This window comes from Anolis sagrei, chromosome 2 (genome assembly GCF_037176765.1).
Source record: "Anolis sagrei isolate rAnoSag1 chromosome 2, rAnoSag1.mat, whole genome shotgun sequence".
Taxonomy (NCBI): Eukaryota; Metazoa; Chordata; class Lepidosauria; order Squamata; family Dactyloidae; genus Anolis; species Anolis sagrei.
In genome coordinates this window covers 123,073,984-123,093,257 of record NC_090022.1, presented here as the reverse complement: position 1 = coordinate 123,093,257, position 19,274 = coordinate 123,073,984, and the positions used below count along the sequence as shown (strand labels likewise).

General features: G+C 38.8%; 1 protein-coding gene across 5 annotated transcripts in view; it reads left to right on the top strand.

Annotated features, from left to right (window-relative positions):
* The window catches only part of B3GNTL1 (UDP-GlcNAc:betaGal beta-1,3-N-acetylglucosaminyltransferase like 1), a 216,208-nt gene that overhangs the window by 172,508 nt on the left and 24,426 nt on the right, over window positions 1-19,274 (top strand). For all 5 annotated transcript variants that reach the window (XM_060764529.2, XM_060764530.2, XM_060764528.2 and 2 more), the window contains one exon: window positions 14,119-14,254. In XM_060764529.2, the coding sequence (XP_060620512.2) occupies window positions 14,119-14,254 (136 nt within the window). The remainder of the gene's footprint in view (window positions 1-14,118; window positions 14,255-19,274) is intronic.

Sequence of the window (19,274 nt, the reverse complement as noted above, 5' to 3'; positions counted from 1 at the left end):
CCACCTGGAAACCAATGCCCTCACCGTGGGAGAAGATGCAGATCAAGAATTGGGCTCCATAGTCACCTACGGACCCACCCCCAGTACACTGATCTTGGAAGACAATCCTACTCAGACAACGAGGGATCACCTAAGTAACTTTCTATAACTGAATCTACTCCCCCTCCCCATTTCAAAAAAAGTATACAATATATGTGTTTTCTTGCCAATATTTTTTAAATTGTGCTTTGAATTGTAAATTTGAGATATAAAATCAAATTCAGGGTTTGCTTTTGTGCTATGACAATATAATAAATAGTTTTACAGTGCATATTTTTAGTCATGCTCATTGGCCTATTTTTATTCAGTAAAGACTCTGGAAAATCTGGTGGACATGTGTGCATAGAATGTATTGGCTGTGAAGCATAAGATTTTATGGAAATATATTTGGCAACGTGTCAGCATATTTTTCGTGTATTAAACCATCCTACATTTTAAATAGTAAGTGGGCCCATTAACCTAGCTATTTGGCCACATGGCTGCAGTCCTTGATGTGACACTGGATTTTGTTGTTGCCACAGATACTGTTTTAAAATAAAAAAAACTAAAATCTACAAAAACCTTCAATAAAAGCAAAAAAATATTAACAAGAGCTAGAATGAAGGTTTGTAAATTACTTCCCAATTTTTACTTTTTAGGGGATTTGGCCAACATTCCCATATTACTTTTGAGGGGATGTTCTTTTTATGCTTCATTCTAGCCCAAAAGCCTTAATCAAAAAGCAGTTTTCTTTTCTTCACTTAGAAATGATCAGAACTGCTACTTTTATTCCACATCAGAGCTCATGGATTAGAATTTGTTTTTAATTCAGTGAGAACATGTAGCTCTGGGCTGGACTGGGTTGGGCTTGAGCTGTGATCTATTATCACTTTAATTAATGATACTGATTGTAATATTGGAAACAATATATTATTATAATGCAATAGTGTAATGCAATAGTACAATAGTGTGATTGAGACTCAGTGCCTTTAGGGGGAAACAGACAATTTAATTTTCAGCGATGATAGGTGTTCCAAATAAACTGTGAAGACATCTGAAAGAAATTATGGATAGATTCACAACATCACTGTTACAAAACAATGGCATTTCTTGGAACATACCACATTATCTGATCGTGTGTGTGTGTGTGTGTGTGTGTTAACTGTCCTCAGGATGACTTTAATTCATGACAACTCTATAAATGAGAGTCCTCCAAGATACCCTGCAGACTTAGGGCCATGGCCTTTTTGATTGAGTCCATCCATCTGGTATGTAATATTCCTCTCTTCCTTTTGCCTTCTACCTTTCCAAGCATTATTGTCTTAATGTCTTTCCTAGGAGTCATGCCAAATCATGACAGGCTCAATTTAGTCATCTTGACTTCTGGGGAGAGTTCAGGTTTGATTTGCTTGGATTTATTTGTCTTTTTGGCATTACACAGTGTCTCCCAAAATTATATCCAGCACCATATCTCAAAATAATTGATTTTCTTTTTGTCAGTTTTTTTACTGCTCAACTCTCACAACTGTGCAAAGTGATGGGAAGCATAATGGTACATACAGTTCTAACTTTCAGTTGAATATCTTTGCATTTCAGAATCTTGTCTTGTTCTTTCATAGCTGTCCTTCCCAGTCCTAGTCTTCTTCTCATTTTTTGGCTGCAATCTCCATTGTGATCCATGATTGATCCAAGACATGGCTTTAACTATTTAAATAGCCTTATTGCAGCATGAGACCTACAAGGAGCCAAAAACATTGAGAGTTTGTGAGATTGTGACTTGCAAGAAAAGGACAGATCTGATGCCATTTAGGTAGTTAGGCCATAAAAAGACCCAACATGAGCCAAAGAAACGCAGCTCAGAAGGCAATGACCAGCACTTATTCATCAGTCAAGGAAGCAATCAATGTATTAAAATTTATTTTAAAAGGAGAGGTGTTGAAAAGAATTTCCACTGAGGTTGAGAAAATGTAGCACAAGATTAAAAGACTGACTTGCTCAAACCAACCATTTACCGTAATAATTTATTTAAAATGAGATTGTCTGAATGTTTTTCTGAGGCTTAGAGTGTGAGTCAGGGCCAAAAGAGTGTGGCTTAGTCAAGACAACTATTTATTAAATGTGCAAGCATGTATTTTGTAATGCTATTTGTTGGAAAATACATTTCTTTATGCTTTTATGATTGGTCCCATTGGAAATGTATACTCAGGCGAGGTTGGATACCTAATGGGCTTGAGCCTGGATCAGTTTTTAGCCATTTCCTTCAACCAATCTGGCTTCTTCGGTTTATTTGGGTGCCCGTAACGGCAAGGGCCCAGCCAACACAAATTCCCATCCATAATGGTACCATGTGGCAGCCGATCTCGCCTCCTCCTACCCTACTCGGCACCACAGTTTAATGTTGTTGATTTTCCTTTATTTTCTTGATTCTTTTTATTTAGTCAGACTGATTGGGAGTTGGCCTCCATGATTGCATGATATTCACAGTAAAACCTTGTATGCCCTATTCGTTTTATCTGATCATGGTGGCTAATGGTTTGAGGTTTAGCTGTAAATAATTTGGGTAACTGTCTTAACCATAGTCACATATTTACTTGTCTCCAGTTATGAGGATAACTTCTTTTATTTGACAGTCTCAGAAAGCAATGGTCCTGTGTAGTCTTCAACTTTCATTTGTTAGACTATTTGGAAGAAATAAATGTTGTGATGTCTGTATTGCCAAAAATTCTTCAGAAGGGACATATTTATAATGATCCTCTTGAACTTTTCCTTGGTCTTGGGTAGGAGGGGAGAAAGCACTTGCCATGGCTAAAAGGAACCTGACTGGGAGAAGAATATACACCGGTAGTTTTGGTAGTCAATTCCAGGATTGACTTTCCATCTGAGAAGGCTAAATTCCCTAAAGACTAGTTAACAGAGGCTTTGTCAAAAGATGGCAGCAACAGCTAAATTCTCAAACAGTTCTTTTTAGTGTATGGTTATACTAAGATACATCATTCATCGTATCTAAAATTCCATTGTTAGCTGAAGGAGCTGTAAACATTACAGCTTTTGGTCTCCAGACACCACTGAAATTTCACGTGGACTGGCAGTTTCAATTTGCTGCCTTCATTTATGAATCATTTCCAAGTTGTGACACCACCAAAGTGATGAAGTGTTAAATTGCTCTGAAAGGGACTGGCCGCACTTGCAGATGCAAAGAAATGAATGTTCACTGAACTCTTGAGATCCAAAAAATTAATTCCCACTGGAAATCATCATGTTTGACTTAATATTCCACCCTTTGTCTTTTCTCAATTAGAAAGGATGTACAATCCTGACTCATAAAAACTACAGATGTCTTCACTCTTCAGTATTTGCCTTTAGAAGAATCTTTTGCTTCAAACAAATATATTGCCATTAAAGATTTCAAAGACCTTATATGAAAACTGCTATCTATGGCCAGTATAAACTGAACTCTTGAGTAGTTCCGTATTGAACCAGATCATTGAATTCTTAAAATGCACCAATCATTTTGCATATGTTATAAACTGCAATTATATTCACCAAAACGTATACTAATGATAATTATCAATTAACTTTAAAGTCACATAATTCATAACCACCTCTGAAACTAATTTTAAAAAGTCTTTTGTGGTTTTGATGAAGTTGTAACAGTGATTAATCATGACTTGGACACAGTATCCTACCGGATTAAGATTCAAAGGTGAGGAGGCCTTTACTGTCAAATAAGTAAGACTTCTGCTTTTGGAAATTGCACATGAGCTTCTCTTTTCAATCCTTGAGAAGTCACTGTAAACTTGGCCTTGGCTGGCCTGCACTGTAATAATCAATCTTTCATCTCTGGAGGAAAGGCTGCTACAAATCTTGCTGTAGGTGAAAAGTTGAAGAATGTGATTAGTTGGTCTCATCCCAGTTCCCATTTTCCCACATCGAACGGTTTGGCACAAGGCACAGTCTTTTGTAAGGGGAGGCTCACATTTGAAACAGCAGGGGAAATTTCTGTTAATAATCAAAGTATCCTGACAGCCGTAAGCGTGCTAGCTTAGACATGTCATTCCTGTAACTCACTTGTTCTGTTGATCTTGTAGTGACAGAAATATAGTCTTCTCCAGGCCATGCAAATGGTTCAAGTAGAATGACATTTTTTATTATCCTGGCTATTACTCGTTTTAAGAATACAGGAATGTCAGAGTACTCTTAGAGGAAAGCCTATTTAGGCCAGTTCTCAGTTTCCAAGGAAAGCAGGTCTTCAAGAAGCTTCCAGGGAAGGCATAAAAATAACATATTGCCTGTCCTCAGCTGGTAGCTTCAGAAGTAAGGTGTCTCTTAACATGGAGGATTCACATGATTATCATGCATTTATTTGTCTTTTCTTGTAAGGACAACAGTCCAACTCCTTGAGCACTTTATTCTTCTTTTCCGGACAATTTCTGGTTTTTTGCATTATGTTTAAAAACCACCTTCCTTTTCATTCTTTGAATTTCCAAGATGTTAGAATGGTGGGCAATATTTTTCCCACCACGGAAAATGTGACTAAATCAAAATCAAAAGGTTGGCAGGACCATAAAAGCTACCTCCTTAGGGTTCATTGTTTTCTTGTGCTTGTGTGCTTTCAAATAATTTCCAACAAAGTGGTGACTCTACCATGCAGATTACTTGGCAAGAGTGTTCAGAGAGGGATGGCTGAGACGGAGAGAATACGGTTTGCTCAAGGTCATTCAGTAGGTTTCTATAGCTGAGTGGGGATTCAAATCCTGATCTCAAGAGTTATAGTTCAACACACAAACTGCTACACTATGCTGGCTCTCTTTTCTTGTTCTACTACCCACTTTCTTTCTTCCTCTTACTATCTCTCTCTTCTGTCCTTCTCACGCACCAAGCTGTCAGGGAAGGAATACATCACTCTGATCTTGTGCATAGCTTCACTTTTGGCAGCATGGCAAATGGCTTTCCAAAAATTCATGCAGTTGTTTCCTTCCCTTGGATGCTCAAACAAGGAACATGGAAGGGCAGAAGTAATGCAATCACCAGCAGGACATTTCATCTTCAATTTGGTAAAGGGCTCAGTGCTGTAATGCCATATTTATTTGTTTGTTTGTTTAGGACATTTGTACCCCATCCTATTTCAGTCTCCGCAGAGGGACTCAGGATGGCTAACAACCAGCACAGCATGGTGCCCACAATACAAAGCATAAATATACAAATTAAATAAAAACAATATAAAACATATTAATTTAAACTTCAGGTTACAATGAATATAATCAGAATAATCCATTCCCTTCCAGTGTAAATGTCACTTTTAAGCTTTTAAAAAATGTAAACACTGTAACAATACTCTTCCAGTAGCACTAGCACAGTGTTTCTCAACCTTCCTAATGCCGTAACCCCTTAATACAGTTCGTCACGTTGTGGTGACCTCCAACCATAAAATTATTGCCGTTGCTACTTCATAACTTTCATTTTGCTAATGTTATGAATTGTGATGTAAATATCTGATGTGTGGGATGTATTTTAATTCACTGGACCAAATTTGGCACAATTTGGCCCAATACATCCAAATTTGAATACTGGTGGGGTTGTGAGGGATTGATTTTGTCATTTGGGAGTTGTAGTTCTTGGGATTTATAGTTTACTTACCATCAAAGAGCATTCTGAACTTCACCAATGATGGAATTGAACCAAACTTGGCACACAGAACTCCCATGACCAACAGAAAATACTGGAAGGGTTTGGTGGGCATAGACCTTGAGTTTTAGAGTTGTAGTTGACCAACATCCAGAGAGCAGTATGGACTCAACCAATGATAGGTCTCGATCAAACTTGGAACAAATACTCAATATGCCCCAAATGTGAGAACTGGTGGAGTTTGGAGAAAATAGACCTTGACATTTGGGAGTTGCAGTTGCTCGGATTTATAGTTCACCTACAATCAAAGAGCGTTCTGAATCCCACCAATGGTGGAATTGGGCCAAAGTTGCCACACAGAGCCTCCATGCCTTGAAGGAACTTGCTGGCACGAGCCTCCCTTCAGCCTCGCACACTCTCTCGCATATGAGGACCACACTGCCAAGCGCCAAACATGCCTGCTCTCCCCTCCCTGCTTGGAAATTCAGAAACAGCCCTCCCCTTGGCTGAGAGGCCAGCCAATCACAGCAGAGGAGGGCTTTTGGTGGGTGGATTCTTCCAAAAAAGAAAAGAACAGGCAGCAAGATCTTCAGCCTTCGCTATCAAAGGGGTTCCCTAAGACCATCAAAAATATATGTTTTCTGCTGGAATTTGGTGACCCGTTTGAAATCCCCCCTGACCCCCTCAGGGGTCCCGATTCCCAGGTTGAGAAACGCTGCACTAGCATATCTACCATTTTAGGCAGTCCCTAAGTTTCTTCTTAAGTTGAATTCATTATCTGAGTCAGAACAGGTACATTTTTAAGTGTAACTCCAGCCATATATATATATATATGTATATATATATATATATATATATATATATATATAGAGAGAGAGAGAGAGAGAGAGAGAGAAGGATTAACACTCCTGTGGTGTCTGTTTGCCGTCTGTGGCCCTGTTCAGAAGATTCCACGTCACTTTCTGTCCCTGTGATAATTGTATTTGACAATTGTAAAGTGGAAACAAGGATTGATGATAAAGCTTCAGTGGAGACACCTTTCCCCTCCAAGAGTGAATTTCCCTTCCAAGGGGAAGATTTCTCTCACTTCCCCCATTTGTAACTATGAGTTGTTTGTAAGTCGGATGTTTGTAACTCAGGGACTGCCTGTATATGACAAGTCTGTCCTCCAAAAATGTAAAAACTGTTTCCCAGTCCACCTGAAAATCTCTGTGAAATGCCTCATCGCCTTTTTGCAAGAGACAACTATCTCTGTGTATCAGGGAAGAGCATTTTCAAGCAAGTTTTCTTACACTGAGGTTTGATTAGGAATCAGCATGAAAAGTAACACAATTGTTAAGAAATATAGCTAACATATACCCTTGCTTGGAGTTTATTGACATGACTAAATATTATAATCTTTTTTATCAATGTGCTACACAACAAGCTAGCTTTTTGTATTCCAGGGACTAAGTCGTAACTGGATTGGAAAGTATCTACAGTTTGCAGCATCTTTTATACCTCATTTTTCTTAAAGAAATAAATCTGATCAAGTTTCTGTAATGTGTATGCATATAGATGCAACGCTAAACTTACATTTTAGTATGTGAACACTTACTGGAAACTCATTCATTCTATCTAGCAATGACAGGTTGTTTTAAAGCACAATTTGGAAATTGTTGGAATACAGTGAAATAATCTTCAATGTAAACTAGTGCGCTCTGCTATGATCATTTCTCTTTATGTCATACTGGGCAATAACATTCTGAAATATTACTTTTCTGGTGGGAATGATTACTTAAGAAAACACACAAAACATGATTGAAGAGGGTGAGAAATGAGCCCAAACAAAAGAAGCATAAATTCTTTCAAGTGAGATAGAGTTGATTTTATGAAATTAGAGGAAAGAAATGGAATAAGGAAGGGGGAGACTGTCTGCCCTGGAATTGTTGAATGTGCTTGAAATTGATAATCCTGACCTGTTCTTTGCATTGACAGATGTTTCCTTGTTACGGCTGGAGAGCCATGTGGATTCAACATTTCAGATATTTGCTTATGTTATCTGATGTTTATATATGACCTTCTGTGATTTTATTTTGAATGCGCAGACATAAAAATGCACTTGAACAAAAAGACATCTGCCAGCTTTCTGCCTTTGCTATAAAGTCCCATTTTAGCAAGATGGTCAAGTTTTTAACTTTTATGAGTTGACTTTCCACTGCAGCCTTTTCTCCAGATATAGCTTGGGTTTTAGTCATAGGGGAATGGGATGAGGAGGGAGAGGCGAGATTTCAGTCTATTTTAAAAAGATCCAAAATTTACAGTTTGAATAATATACGCATACAGTTGAGACAAACTGAGGAAAAGTTTCAAATAGGCAATTTAATGCCATATCCCCCCAAAATGATAAAATGCAGAAGCCCCCCTCAACATCCCACAGAGAGAGGGAGGAAGAGCGAGAGAGAGAAACGAAGGAAGAGGGTTAAAAGGGAAAGGATGGACCACCAAATATTCTAATGAGGGAAGTATGAAACGTTTTTTCCCTTTGAAGTGATTTATTTATTTATTTGCAGTATTTCTTTGCCGCCTTTCTCAGCCCGAAGGTGACTCAAGGCGGCTTCCAAGTTGGCTCAATTCAGTGTCACAATAGTCATAAAACACGTTTGAAAACATTTAGTACACATTATAAAAACCATGTAAAAATCATTAAAACATATAATCACCAGTGACTTCCTGGGGATTATATGTCTAAGCCGTGTGTGACGGATCTGACTTACCTGGAAAAATTGGTGTGTGATTTACCCCGAAGGGTTAGTCTGTGAGCAGCCATTTTGTAAAACCAGGAAGTTAGGCAGACCTTTTGTGGCTCTCATCGTGCAGCAGAGCCAGAGGAGGAGCTATTTACATTGGAGCAGCCTGATTGGCCAGATGCAAATAAGCAGGTGCTGAGGTACGAGAGATGGGCGGAGTCAAGAATGGCTAATTGAACATTCTTTTTCGGTTAGCTGGGTTAGCTAGGGCAGTTAGCTGGTATCAAGGAGCCGGGAGAGAACAGTTAGTCATAGAGAGGTTTTTAAGTGCAGAGTAGTGAGGATTTCAGCATCCAGTTAAGGAGTATAGGTTTTTCTTTCTTTCTAGAAATCAGTTTTTAGGAGTAATATGATGAAAGCCTTTTATGAAGGAAAGGCTGTAGGAATACATAAACGAAAGTCACACAGAAACTATTTTTAAAGTAACATCTTCATAAGAGAATAATCAATAACTATCATTGTAACCACCAAGCATCTACTGTGTGTGTGTGTGTGTGTATTCTTGAAACCATCATGCTTATGTACCTCAAAGGAGACAAATCAATGAACAGTTATTATTTCATCTTGTGCAAAGGCTCACTCTCATCTCTAAGCCTCAATATAAATAAAGCAAGGGTCCTGAATACAAAAGGTGGCAGCAGAAATAAACATCCCCTTCCTGATAGGTCCTTTATATTTTTGGTGGCAAAGATACTTAAAACACCCTCGCCTGACTGATTCATCCTTTACACTGTGCCATGTTCACTCTTTCCTGGTCCATATTCATCTATTACACTGTGTTTCCAAAGGCTTATTCAAAGAGCAAGGTTTTTACTTTTTTTCAGAATGTCTGGAGGGAGGGGGCCGATCTAATATCCCTAGGGAGGGAGTTCCATAGCTGAGGGGCCACCACTGAGAAGGCCCTGTCTCTCCCCACCAGGCGCGCCTGCGACAAAGGTGGGATCGAGAGCAGGGCCTCCCCAGAAGATCTTAAATCCCTAGCTGGTTCATAAGGAGAGATACATTCAGACAGGTAAGCTGGGCTGGAACCATTTAGGGCTTTATAGGCTAAAGCCAGCACTTTAAATTGTGCCCAGTAACAAACTGACCGCCATTGGAGCTGGCGCAACAGAGGATCATAGTCTATCCTCTTTTTTATTTCATAACCTTTTTAACACCTAGAACATGCTGACCATTTGTACAAATTTTCTCAGAGATATATTGTCAGTGTATGGGAAAAAAACAGAAGAGCAAAGTGTTAAAAGTTCCCATTGTTTGGTTTTCTGTTCTGCAGCACATTTAACTTTCTTAAGGATCCCCCTATAAAACAGAAATCCATTAAAAGCACCATACAATGTGCATAGTGTTAACTTGTGGGAAATCAGTCTTCGGAAAGGGAGTGCATTTTACGCTTCTACAATTAGTTCAGCCCTATTTTAACATTTGAAGAATAAGCAAAAACTCACGATAGAAACCTCAGCAGGCCATGGGTCTTTGTTCACTATAGCCTCTCCTTTTCTCTCAGTGTAAAATGGGAAATAAATCCCGTTTGGAAATTAAAAGAAGCCCTGAGAAATGTAGGTATCAAACTGTTACCTACATTTGCTATAGTTGCTGTAGTATGCCTTTCCAAAATTTTAACAACTCTGTTAGTAAACAATGTTATTGCATCTGTGTTGTGCTTAAACCTGGGCCAAAATTGCAGATTTTATTATTTTTATTGTCTTTGGTAAACAGTTTTCATCAAATACACAGGAAAAAGAGGAAAAAGAGGAAAAAGATATAATGGAAAGAAGGGGAGAAAAGGGAGAGAGACCAGAAATAGAAAACACACTTGACATGTAGAAAGAAATACCAATAGATAACAATAGAAAAATGACTTCTGACTTTTGGTGGTTAGAAATACATATAATATAATCTTAACATCACTGTTTAAAATTATTTTTTACACTTCTGATAACCCAATACTACTAAGTCCAAATCCCAAAATTTTCAAGTCTGTTTGGAAAAAGTCAAGGGTTCCAATTCTTTAAAAATGTCATTGATGATTTTTCTCTAATCAAAGCAGAGAGTTTATCCATTTCTGCAAAATTACACAGTTTTAATATGCAGTCCTCTATTGTTGATAATGTTGTGTTCTTTGTCTATAGAACAAATCTGCTCCTTTAGCCAGATAGTGTAGTAGTCTTCTGTCCTTTCCTGATGTTCTTCCATAAATCTCACAAAATGATAATTATTAAGATCTACATTTACGTTTACCATAAATATCCATGCCATCTTTAGCTCAAGTTGTGCTCTTTTAATCTGGTAAAACCAACCCTCCATTTTGTAAGACTTTATATTTTGGGGCCCATCTACACAGACACCTTCATTGCTTATCTTGACATAATTACACTGGCTAACACACATTTTGGTGCCTCAGATGTTAGCGCTGTTTCTGGATATATTTGACCTGTTGATTTCAAAAATGGCACCAGGTTTCTTCTATCAGCTGTAGTTTTTTTTTTCTTATATGAACATATGCCATATATCTGCTCACCTGTAGAAATCATTATAACCTTAGCTGATGTAGTCTATTTAATTCAATTTTCTGAATCGGCACCCCAGACAATCCCAGAACAAGCCTAAAAGCCAAGACACCAAGACATTGTTGTTGTTGTTGTGCTATATCATACATCTTTCACTTTTTTACTAAACACTAAATATTTTAAATCTGATTTTTCTTATATTTGTCTTCTCTTTTCTTGTCTATGAACATTTTTCTGTGCAGGCATAGATCCTGAGCTGTATCTTTCTGTGCTGTGTCAAATTTAGCCTGCACAGCTTGAATTCTAGGCTTATTTATTTATTTACCATATTTATATCCCACCCTTCTCACCCCGAAGGGGACTCAGAGCAGCCTTACAGATAGGCAACAATTCAATGCTATATAAAACAAAACAAAAAATCAATTAAAATAAGCAGTTACATTAAAATCATAGAATTAAAACATCTTAACAAGAATATTTAAAATACCACATAGTCCGAAATCGTAATCCAGAGCCATTCCAGTTGTAAATTGCACATATTCCATATCCATTTTAAGCACTGCATTACTTTACTGACCAAAGGCTTGGTCTCAAAGCCATGTCTTCACTTTCTTTCTGAAAGCCAAGGAGGAGGGTGCTGATCTGATTTCACTGGAGAGGGAGTTCCATAGCTGAGGGACCATCCCAGAGAAGGCCCTGTCTCATGCCCACCAACTGCACTTGTGAAGGAGGCGGGACAGAGAGCAGAGCCTTTCCGAGATGGTTCATAGGGGAAGAACCATTTGGACAGGTAAGCTGGGCCGGTAATACTGTACGTCCTATCTTCTGGAGAGGCTCTTTTCAGGCTCACTTTTTAAGGCACATTTGCTGGGACAAGGGAAAAGGCCTCCTCAATGGCTGCTCCAAGACTTTGAAACTCTCTCGCACAAGCAGAAGGGAAATTAAAACATTTCTTTTACCATCATTCTTTTAGAAACTAACTGAGATAGGCTTTTAATGTGGTGTGTTACTGGTTTTTATGGTTTGTATAGTGTTTTAATGAATTTTATTATTATTCGTTTTTTAAAATAACTTTTATATTCATCCTTTTATTGAAATATTTATCATTTTTTCATTTGTGTCATTTTAAAATATGTTGCCAAAAGTCATGAGTCTCGTTATCAAGGAGAAGTCAAGATATCAAGGGAAAAAAAAAGATAGATATTAAGCACCTCTCTACATAAAATTAAGCTATGGGTACTTAATTACAAGACTCAATTTTGTTTCATTCTTCCTGCTGAAAAATTGCCTTAGTGAATTAATTTGCTGCTGTCACAAAATATTTAGTTGCCCTGTGGCCAGAAATTCCGAGTGATACGAGGGTGGGAATCGGCTCAACAGTTCAGCTATCACATGATTTTATTTTATTTTTTGCCATTCTTTAATGAGCAACACTGTCGTGCTTATCTTGAGAGTAGTGAAAATCTTCAGAGATTGGCAAACAAACGGTATGCTGGATTATCTGTGCTGTGAAAACAATTACTGTTACATTTTGCTAGAGCAAAATCTTGAGTTGAGAAATGGTTTAAATGCTGTCCAATCATGATCACTTTAATACTTTTTTCCATCCTTTCCAGACCCTAATGAAATCTAGTTTATAGTTTAATTGCAAGAAAAAAATGGAATTCCTGATGTACTTGCTGCATAGCACATATACTTGCTAAAATTGAGTCCATTCCATGCCATAGTAGTGAATGAGTCCTTTGAGCTCTGTTATCTCTTTAATCATTACTTATAAAAACCAGCCTTATCTGTAATAGCTTTTCTATCTAGTGTAATTAGTAGCAGCATTTCCAGATTGTATGAAGCGTAGGTTCGCCTCAGTGGGGATAAGGTTGGGAATGTATATTTCACTTTCAGGAGGTTGCACTCAAAGATAGAGACTGGGCGATAAAGTGCACAACGGATAGCAAACTTTTGTTTCATTTTTAATAAAAACCCAGAGGGATTTGTAAAATGGGAAGGCATTGTTGCTTGGAAAATGTAGATAGGAATGCAAGATGCCACGAACAGAAGTATGAGCCTGAGGAAAAATGCTGGAAGGAAGGTGGGTGTCCTTACCTATGGCCGTACTTCTCTTCTGGGAATATTTCATTCTTTTGAGTGAGCCAATTGCTTGGTTACATGTGTGCATTTCTTGCAGGGCAGAGGTTTAGCTTTGCATTATAGTAGTAGATCAAGTAGTTTAAAACATACATACATCTGTGATGCCTACATGTTTCACACTTACATTTTAAATGTTTATATCTGACTCCTGTCAGCTCAGAACAGTCTTGCATCCAGTTCCCTGGCATCCCAACATCAAGGTGGCGCATATTTGTATATTTTTGGATCTGATTTCTGTCACTCAAGTAGAAACTATCTGCTGAATGTGTACTGATGTTGCAGAACTTCTCAGAAAACAAGAAAAAAAGAAAGGAAGTATTATCACTATGCTGGCCATACTACTTGAACTGAAGATGAACTGTGGGTTGTTGTAGGTTTTTCCGGGCTATATGGCCATGTTCTGGAGGCAATTTTTCTCCTGACGTTTCGCCTGCATCTATGGCAAGCATCCTCAGAGGTAATGAGGTCTGTTGGAACTAGGAAAACAGACCTCATTACCTCTGAGGATGCTTGCCATAGATGCAGGCGAAACGTCAGGAGAAAAATTGCCTCCAGAACATGGCCATATAGCCCAGAAAAACCTACAACAACCCATGGATTCCGGCCATGAAAGCCTTCGACAATACATTGAAGATGAACTGTTTGTTTTAGGCATTGAGTGGACACTTAGCCAGTCTTCAGAACACAATATATACTCAGGCTCGGTGCCACAGGTGGTTTCTTGAATTGCTTGCCCTTTAAAGTTTGTCCTGAACCCAGATGTCATGCAGGGCCCTATTTAATGACGTGACTTTTCTTGATAGTTTTCTCTGAGGCAGAGAAATAGGCATTGCCTCCAGGCAGGATGTATGTGGAATAGGCTGAAAATATCACAATACCTACATTTTGGGTGTTTTAATCTCCTGGAGATTAAATATTTGATCAGGAAAATGATTTCCCAGTGTCAAATTTTTTATCTTCAGGTGATTCCTCTAACCCAGTGGTATGTCCAGTTAAAATTAATTTTGCTCCTTTCCCCCCCTCCAATTTTTCAGGGAGACCATCTGGGCACATCGTGTCTCATTTCTAGAAGAGAGAATTCTGAATGACTGGCCATGCTTCACCATTTGGAATGCGGGCAAACAAGGCCGGAAGCTCTTTCGAAGCTTATCTCCAGCTAATCAGAAAAAGGTGAGGAAAAATGCATACACAAATGCCACTTTGATCAATATCTTTCTTGCTACCATTAATGTTTATGTCTATTTTCTCCAATTTGTAAAATAACACTTTCAGTTTTATTATCTTTTTTAAAGAAAATGCAAGATCTTTTTTACAGTCTCGGTGTATAAATAAATGCTAAACAAGTTTAAAACTGAGCCAGGTAAAGATGCCCTAAATAAGGGGTGAAGGATGGTGATGGGGCATCAACCGTATTGTAGACAAGGCCTCCTCAATGGCTGCTCCAAGACTTTGAAACTCTCTCCACAGGCAGAAGGGAAATTAAAACATTTCTTTTACCATCATTCTTTTAGAAACCGACTGAGTTAGAGTTTTAATGTGGTGTGTTACTATTGTTGTTTTTTGTATAAAGGATTAAATAAGTATTTTGTCCATTCAAACACTTGAAGTAATTGCAGCAAAGATGTGATAATGAAGTGTAGATAAAGCAGTATTGGCCAGGTATATAAAAAACAGTAGGAATTATACTTCAAAAATAATCACCATTATATGTATTCATTTGAGCGAATAAAGCCTAATTAATTTGTATAAGTATACTAGCATATATACCTGATATTGCCCAAGTTTGCATTTTCTTTGTGGCTCCTCTCTTTTTGTCATCTACCCTATCCCTCTCTCTTTTTATCTTTTTTTTCCTTCCCTTTCCCCCATATACCTTCCTCTTTCTTTCTTTCTTTCTTTCTTTCTTTCTTTCCTCTTCCTGTCTTTTTCTTTTTTCATTCCTGTCTCCCTTTTTTCTCTTCTTTCCCTTTATTTCCCTCATACTTCCCCCTTACCTTTGTTTTCCCCCTTTCCTTTGTCTTCCTTCATCTAACCTTTTCTTGGAAGTCACAGTCTATCAGCCTCACAGCAATTGTAAGCACACACACACCCTTCCAAAATATAAACTTTCATTATATTAATGACATACTTCCTTATGGAATGGCCCTATGTGGCCTTCAGGACTGTGTTTTTGCCTCATATTAGGCTTCGTAGTGCCAACTGCCTTTTGTCTGCCAGTAGCTAAATCTTTCTATATATTGCCCTCTGCTGGTTGCATCTGAGCACTACAAACATATTTATTTTACTTGTGGGGACCCTCACCTCCAAATGGGGTGGATTTTGTTGTAGAAACCCAGCATTTTTAAGTTGGATAATGAAGGATTTGTGTGCTAGGTTTGGTCCAGATCAATCAAACCACATAGGAGCCTTTGCGGATCAAGCAAACACATGTACATGCATACTTACTTTGATAGATAGATGGTTCGATATGTATAGATGGATGGATGGATGGATGGATAGATAGATAGATAGATAGATAGATTCAATTTGCTGCTAGAAAGCTCTTTTTCTGACAATCTGTTATAATACCATTTGTGTCATAATTAGTTAACCACTTTGCATTTTGAGTGAAGGACATTGAAGCCATGGTGAGAGGCAAGGTCCTGTTCCCCGTCCCCCCCCCCCCCCCCCATTTTTCCTCCATTCAGAAATAAAATGAAAAAAGCAATATTATCTCTCCTTTACAGAGTGAAAATCATTTTGTTACTTTAGGAGAAGAAATGGAAGGAGATGGGGAGAGCCACCTTTTGTCCATTCTCTCCTTCGTGTCTGCCTTGACACAAGCACACAGTCTTCATCCTGGCCCAACTACATGGTATATCTTTCCTTTCACTAGCTTGCCATGTATTTCCTTTTGGGAAAGAAGAGGTATCCATGACCACAACTGGCCCCACCATGCCATATCTACTGAAAAAAATCTCAAGCAGTGTCTTCTTTCTTCTCTTACTTCTCCTCAAGAGTAAGACATCGCCATTCTAGGCAGTGAAGGGGGGAAAGGGCTTTGAGACTGGCAATGGAGGCAACACAGTGTCTCACCAATCCATTTCTACCACAAGCCAAATTTTTCAAAATCCAATGATCACAGGGACAGAACGTGAAGTCAAAACTTCTGAACAGGGGCACAGACAGCAAAATAAACACCACAGTGCTGTTCACCCTTCCCTGTGCTATCTAAAATTAAAAGATGTGTATCTATCTATCTATCTATCTATCTATCTATCTCAGCCGTCCCCTGCCACGTGTTGCTGTGGCCCAATCTGGTGAGTGATCTGGAAAATAAAGTAATGGTTTCTAATCTATGTAATTTCTTTATGCTTGTGGGTAAACAGTATTTCTTGTTGTTTCTTTATCAGTGTTGATGTGGAGAGTGCCTGGTTTGCCTACGCTGGAATATGCAACATATCATAGTCCTTCTTTAGGGGCCCCTTTCAAATCTGTGATACTATATTTATGACTGGATGGTTCTTTGTCAGGAGGGCTCTGATTAGATTTTCTTGCCCTGTTGAAGAGAGTTGGACTGGATGGCCTTAAGTATTTCAGTTGGTCATGGGAGTTCTGTGTGGGAAATTTGCCACAATTCTATCGTTTGTGGTGTTCAGAATGCTCTTTGATTATAGCTGAACTAAAAATCCCAGTAACAACAACTCCCAAATGTCAAGGTCTATTTCCTCCAAACTCCATCTGTGATCATATTTGGGCATATGGAATATTTGTGCCAAGTTTGGTCCAGATCCATCATTGTTTGAGTCCACAGTGGTCTCTGGATGTAGGTAAACTACAACTCCCAAACTCAAGGTCAATGCCCACCAAACCTTTCTAGTCTTTTCTGTTGGTCATGGGAATCCTGTGTGTCACCTTTGGTTCAATTCCATCATTGGTGGAGTTCAGAATGCTCTTTGATTGCAGGTGAACTATAAATCCCAAGAACTACAACTCCCAAATGACAAAATAAAAAAAATTGAGTGAAGGGCATACATTGGGTTGTCAGGTGAATGCTGTCCAAATCTCGTGTCAATTTGCCCACTGGTTTTTGAGTTCTGTTACATTTTTATTTATATAGATTTGGCTGGATTTTTACTTTTAAAATGTGCCTGTTCCAACTTACAAACAAATTCAACTTAGGAACAAACCTACAGAACCTATCTTGTTGATAACTTGGGAACTGCCTATACATTGAGGCACCTGCTCCTCCAGCACCCATGACTGTAATAGCGGTGATCCTACATTGGAGTTCTGTATGTGAGCTTCCAAGTACTGGACCAAGGTGAAACCATTTTGTATGCATCCAGACATTTTCTATGTATCTTGTCCTTTTTTTTTTTACTTTACCTGGATAGATAGATAAAGGAACTATGTGACCACAAAGTTAGCCTGAACTGGTTTCAGCTGGTCCATGAAGCAATAAATCCAGGATGACTTCACTCAGTTCTGCAAGTTAAAGGGTAGACATGCACAGTAGAGTTTTAAGACATTTTCTCTTCTGTGTTTGCTAAGGGGCATATAAGGTCCATGTGCAGCCAATAAATCTGCCTCTTGCCAATAGTCTGAGTGAGGTCTGCTTATTTTGATCAAAAGTTCTGTGTCACATGTTTTTCTTTTCTGGGTAGATTCAGAGTTTGTTCTTATAGCTCTGTTCTTTAATCAGGATGCAGGATACCAGACATGTAGCCGGGGGGGGGGGGCTTGAGGGGCTTCAGCCCCCCCCCCCCCGAAATTCTCATGGTGGTTCGCGAAAAGGCCTTACTGGTGCATTATTTAAACTGTTATGTTTATTCATATCATGATCTGATCACCATACTTAATATATCCCACATGCATGGGGGTATTGGGGTAATGTTACAAAAGGTTTGCTAGGGTAGACCCTCTTTCACTCAGACTCAGCCCCCCCCCCCCGAAACTCAGCCCCCCCGAACCCCCCCCCTGAAAAAAAATCAGCCCCCTCCCAAAAAAACGAAATCCTGGCTACGGGCCTGCAGGATACTGTGTAGTTCCATGACTCTCCATCTTTGCAGCAGCAGCCATTAATCCCTTCAGAGTCCGTCCTTTTAGGAGGGCGGGGGCAATGCTGTGATCATTTACTGACTGAAGTGGGCACGGAGATGGGGAGATGACTGGGCAACAACATAGCAGACAAGCAGAAGAGAAACGAAGCCTCTTTCCTAGGGCATATCTATGCTGATCATTGAATGTAGTTTCAAATCAGTAAAGAAAAAGTGGTTTCAATATGTAGATGATTACATAGGAAATCCAGGAACCATTTTGAAGTTCTAATGGTGATGACAAAAACCACAGAAGTTAGAAAACACACCAGGTACAGAGCACTGATGCACACGAAGGGCTTTCTTTCAAACACTTTTCTGAGAGTTTGATCTGCCCACCACAGTTTGAGTCAAACTTCAAATTGCATTAAATGATCAGTATAGGCAAGCCGTGATACACATTAGTATAAGCATTAGAAAACCAGGAGAGTGATCTCATTCTTTATCTCAGCTGGGCATTTGTTTTTAAAAGTCTTAATTTCATGTAGAAAAACATACACTGAGAGTCCCAGTCATCCCTCCCTCAGTATTTCAGAAAGAGAGTTTTTGTGCCACTATAGAAAAACAAATACTTAAGTGTGCCTTTTCTAACAGTGGAAATTAGAGAAAGGACTTGTCAAGCAAGCATCCTGTATGTAAGCAAGATAACATGGGAGGAAATGGGTCTTCACATATTCAAAAGGGTAGTCCTTGGGGGCATTCAAGACAACACTAACCATTTGAATTGAACTTGGAAACCCATAAGCAGCCTTTATCCTTTCAAACCAATGGTGGTTCCACCAAGGCATACCAGGAAGAATTATGGACCCAAGATATCTCAAAACCAGTGTTTTCCTAGATTTGGGTATTGGGATTCTGCACAGGGAAGAGAAATAGTTGGGAAATAAGCCACCTTTCACTGTCACTTTGTTTTGTTTCTGTGTTGGAAAGTTAAAAAAAGAGAGAGCATCAAATCGCTTTTTCCTGTAACCACAGTTGAGATGTTACTCTATTCCTAAACAACTTTTCTTGTTAGGAATAAATACGCTGAGAAGGCACCAGAAATGAGATTTGGTAAACTGTTTAATCAGCAGTCCTGAGGCCACCCATAGAGCAATGAAAAATACATTCAC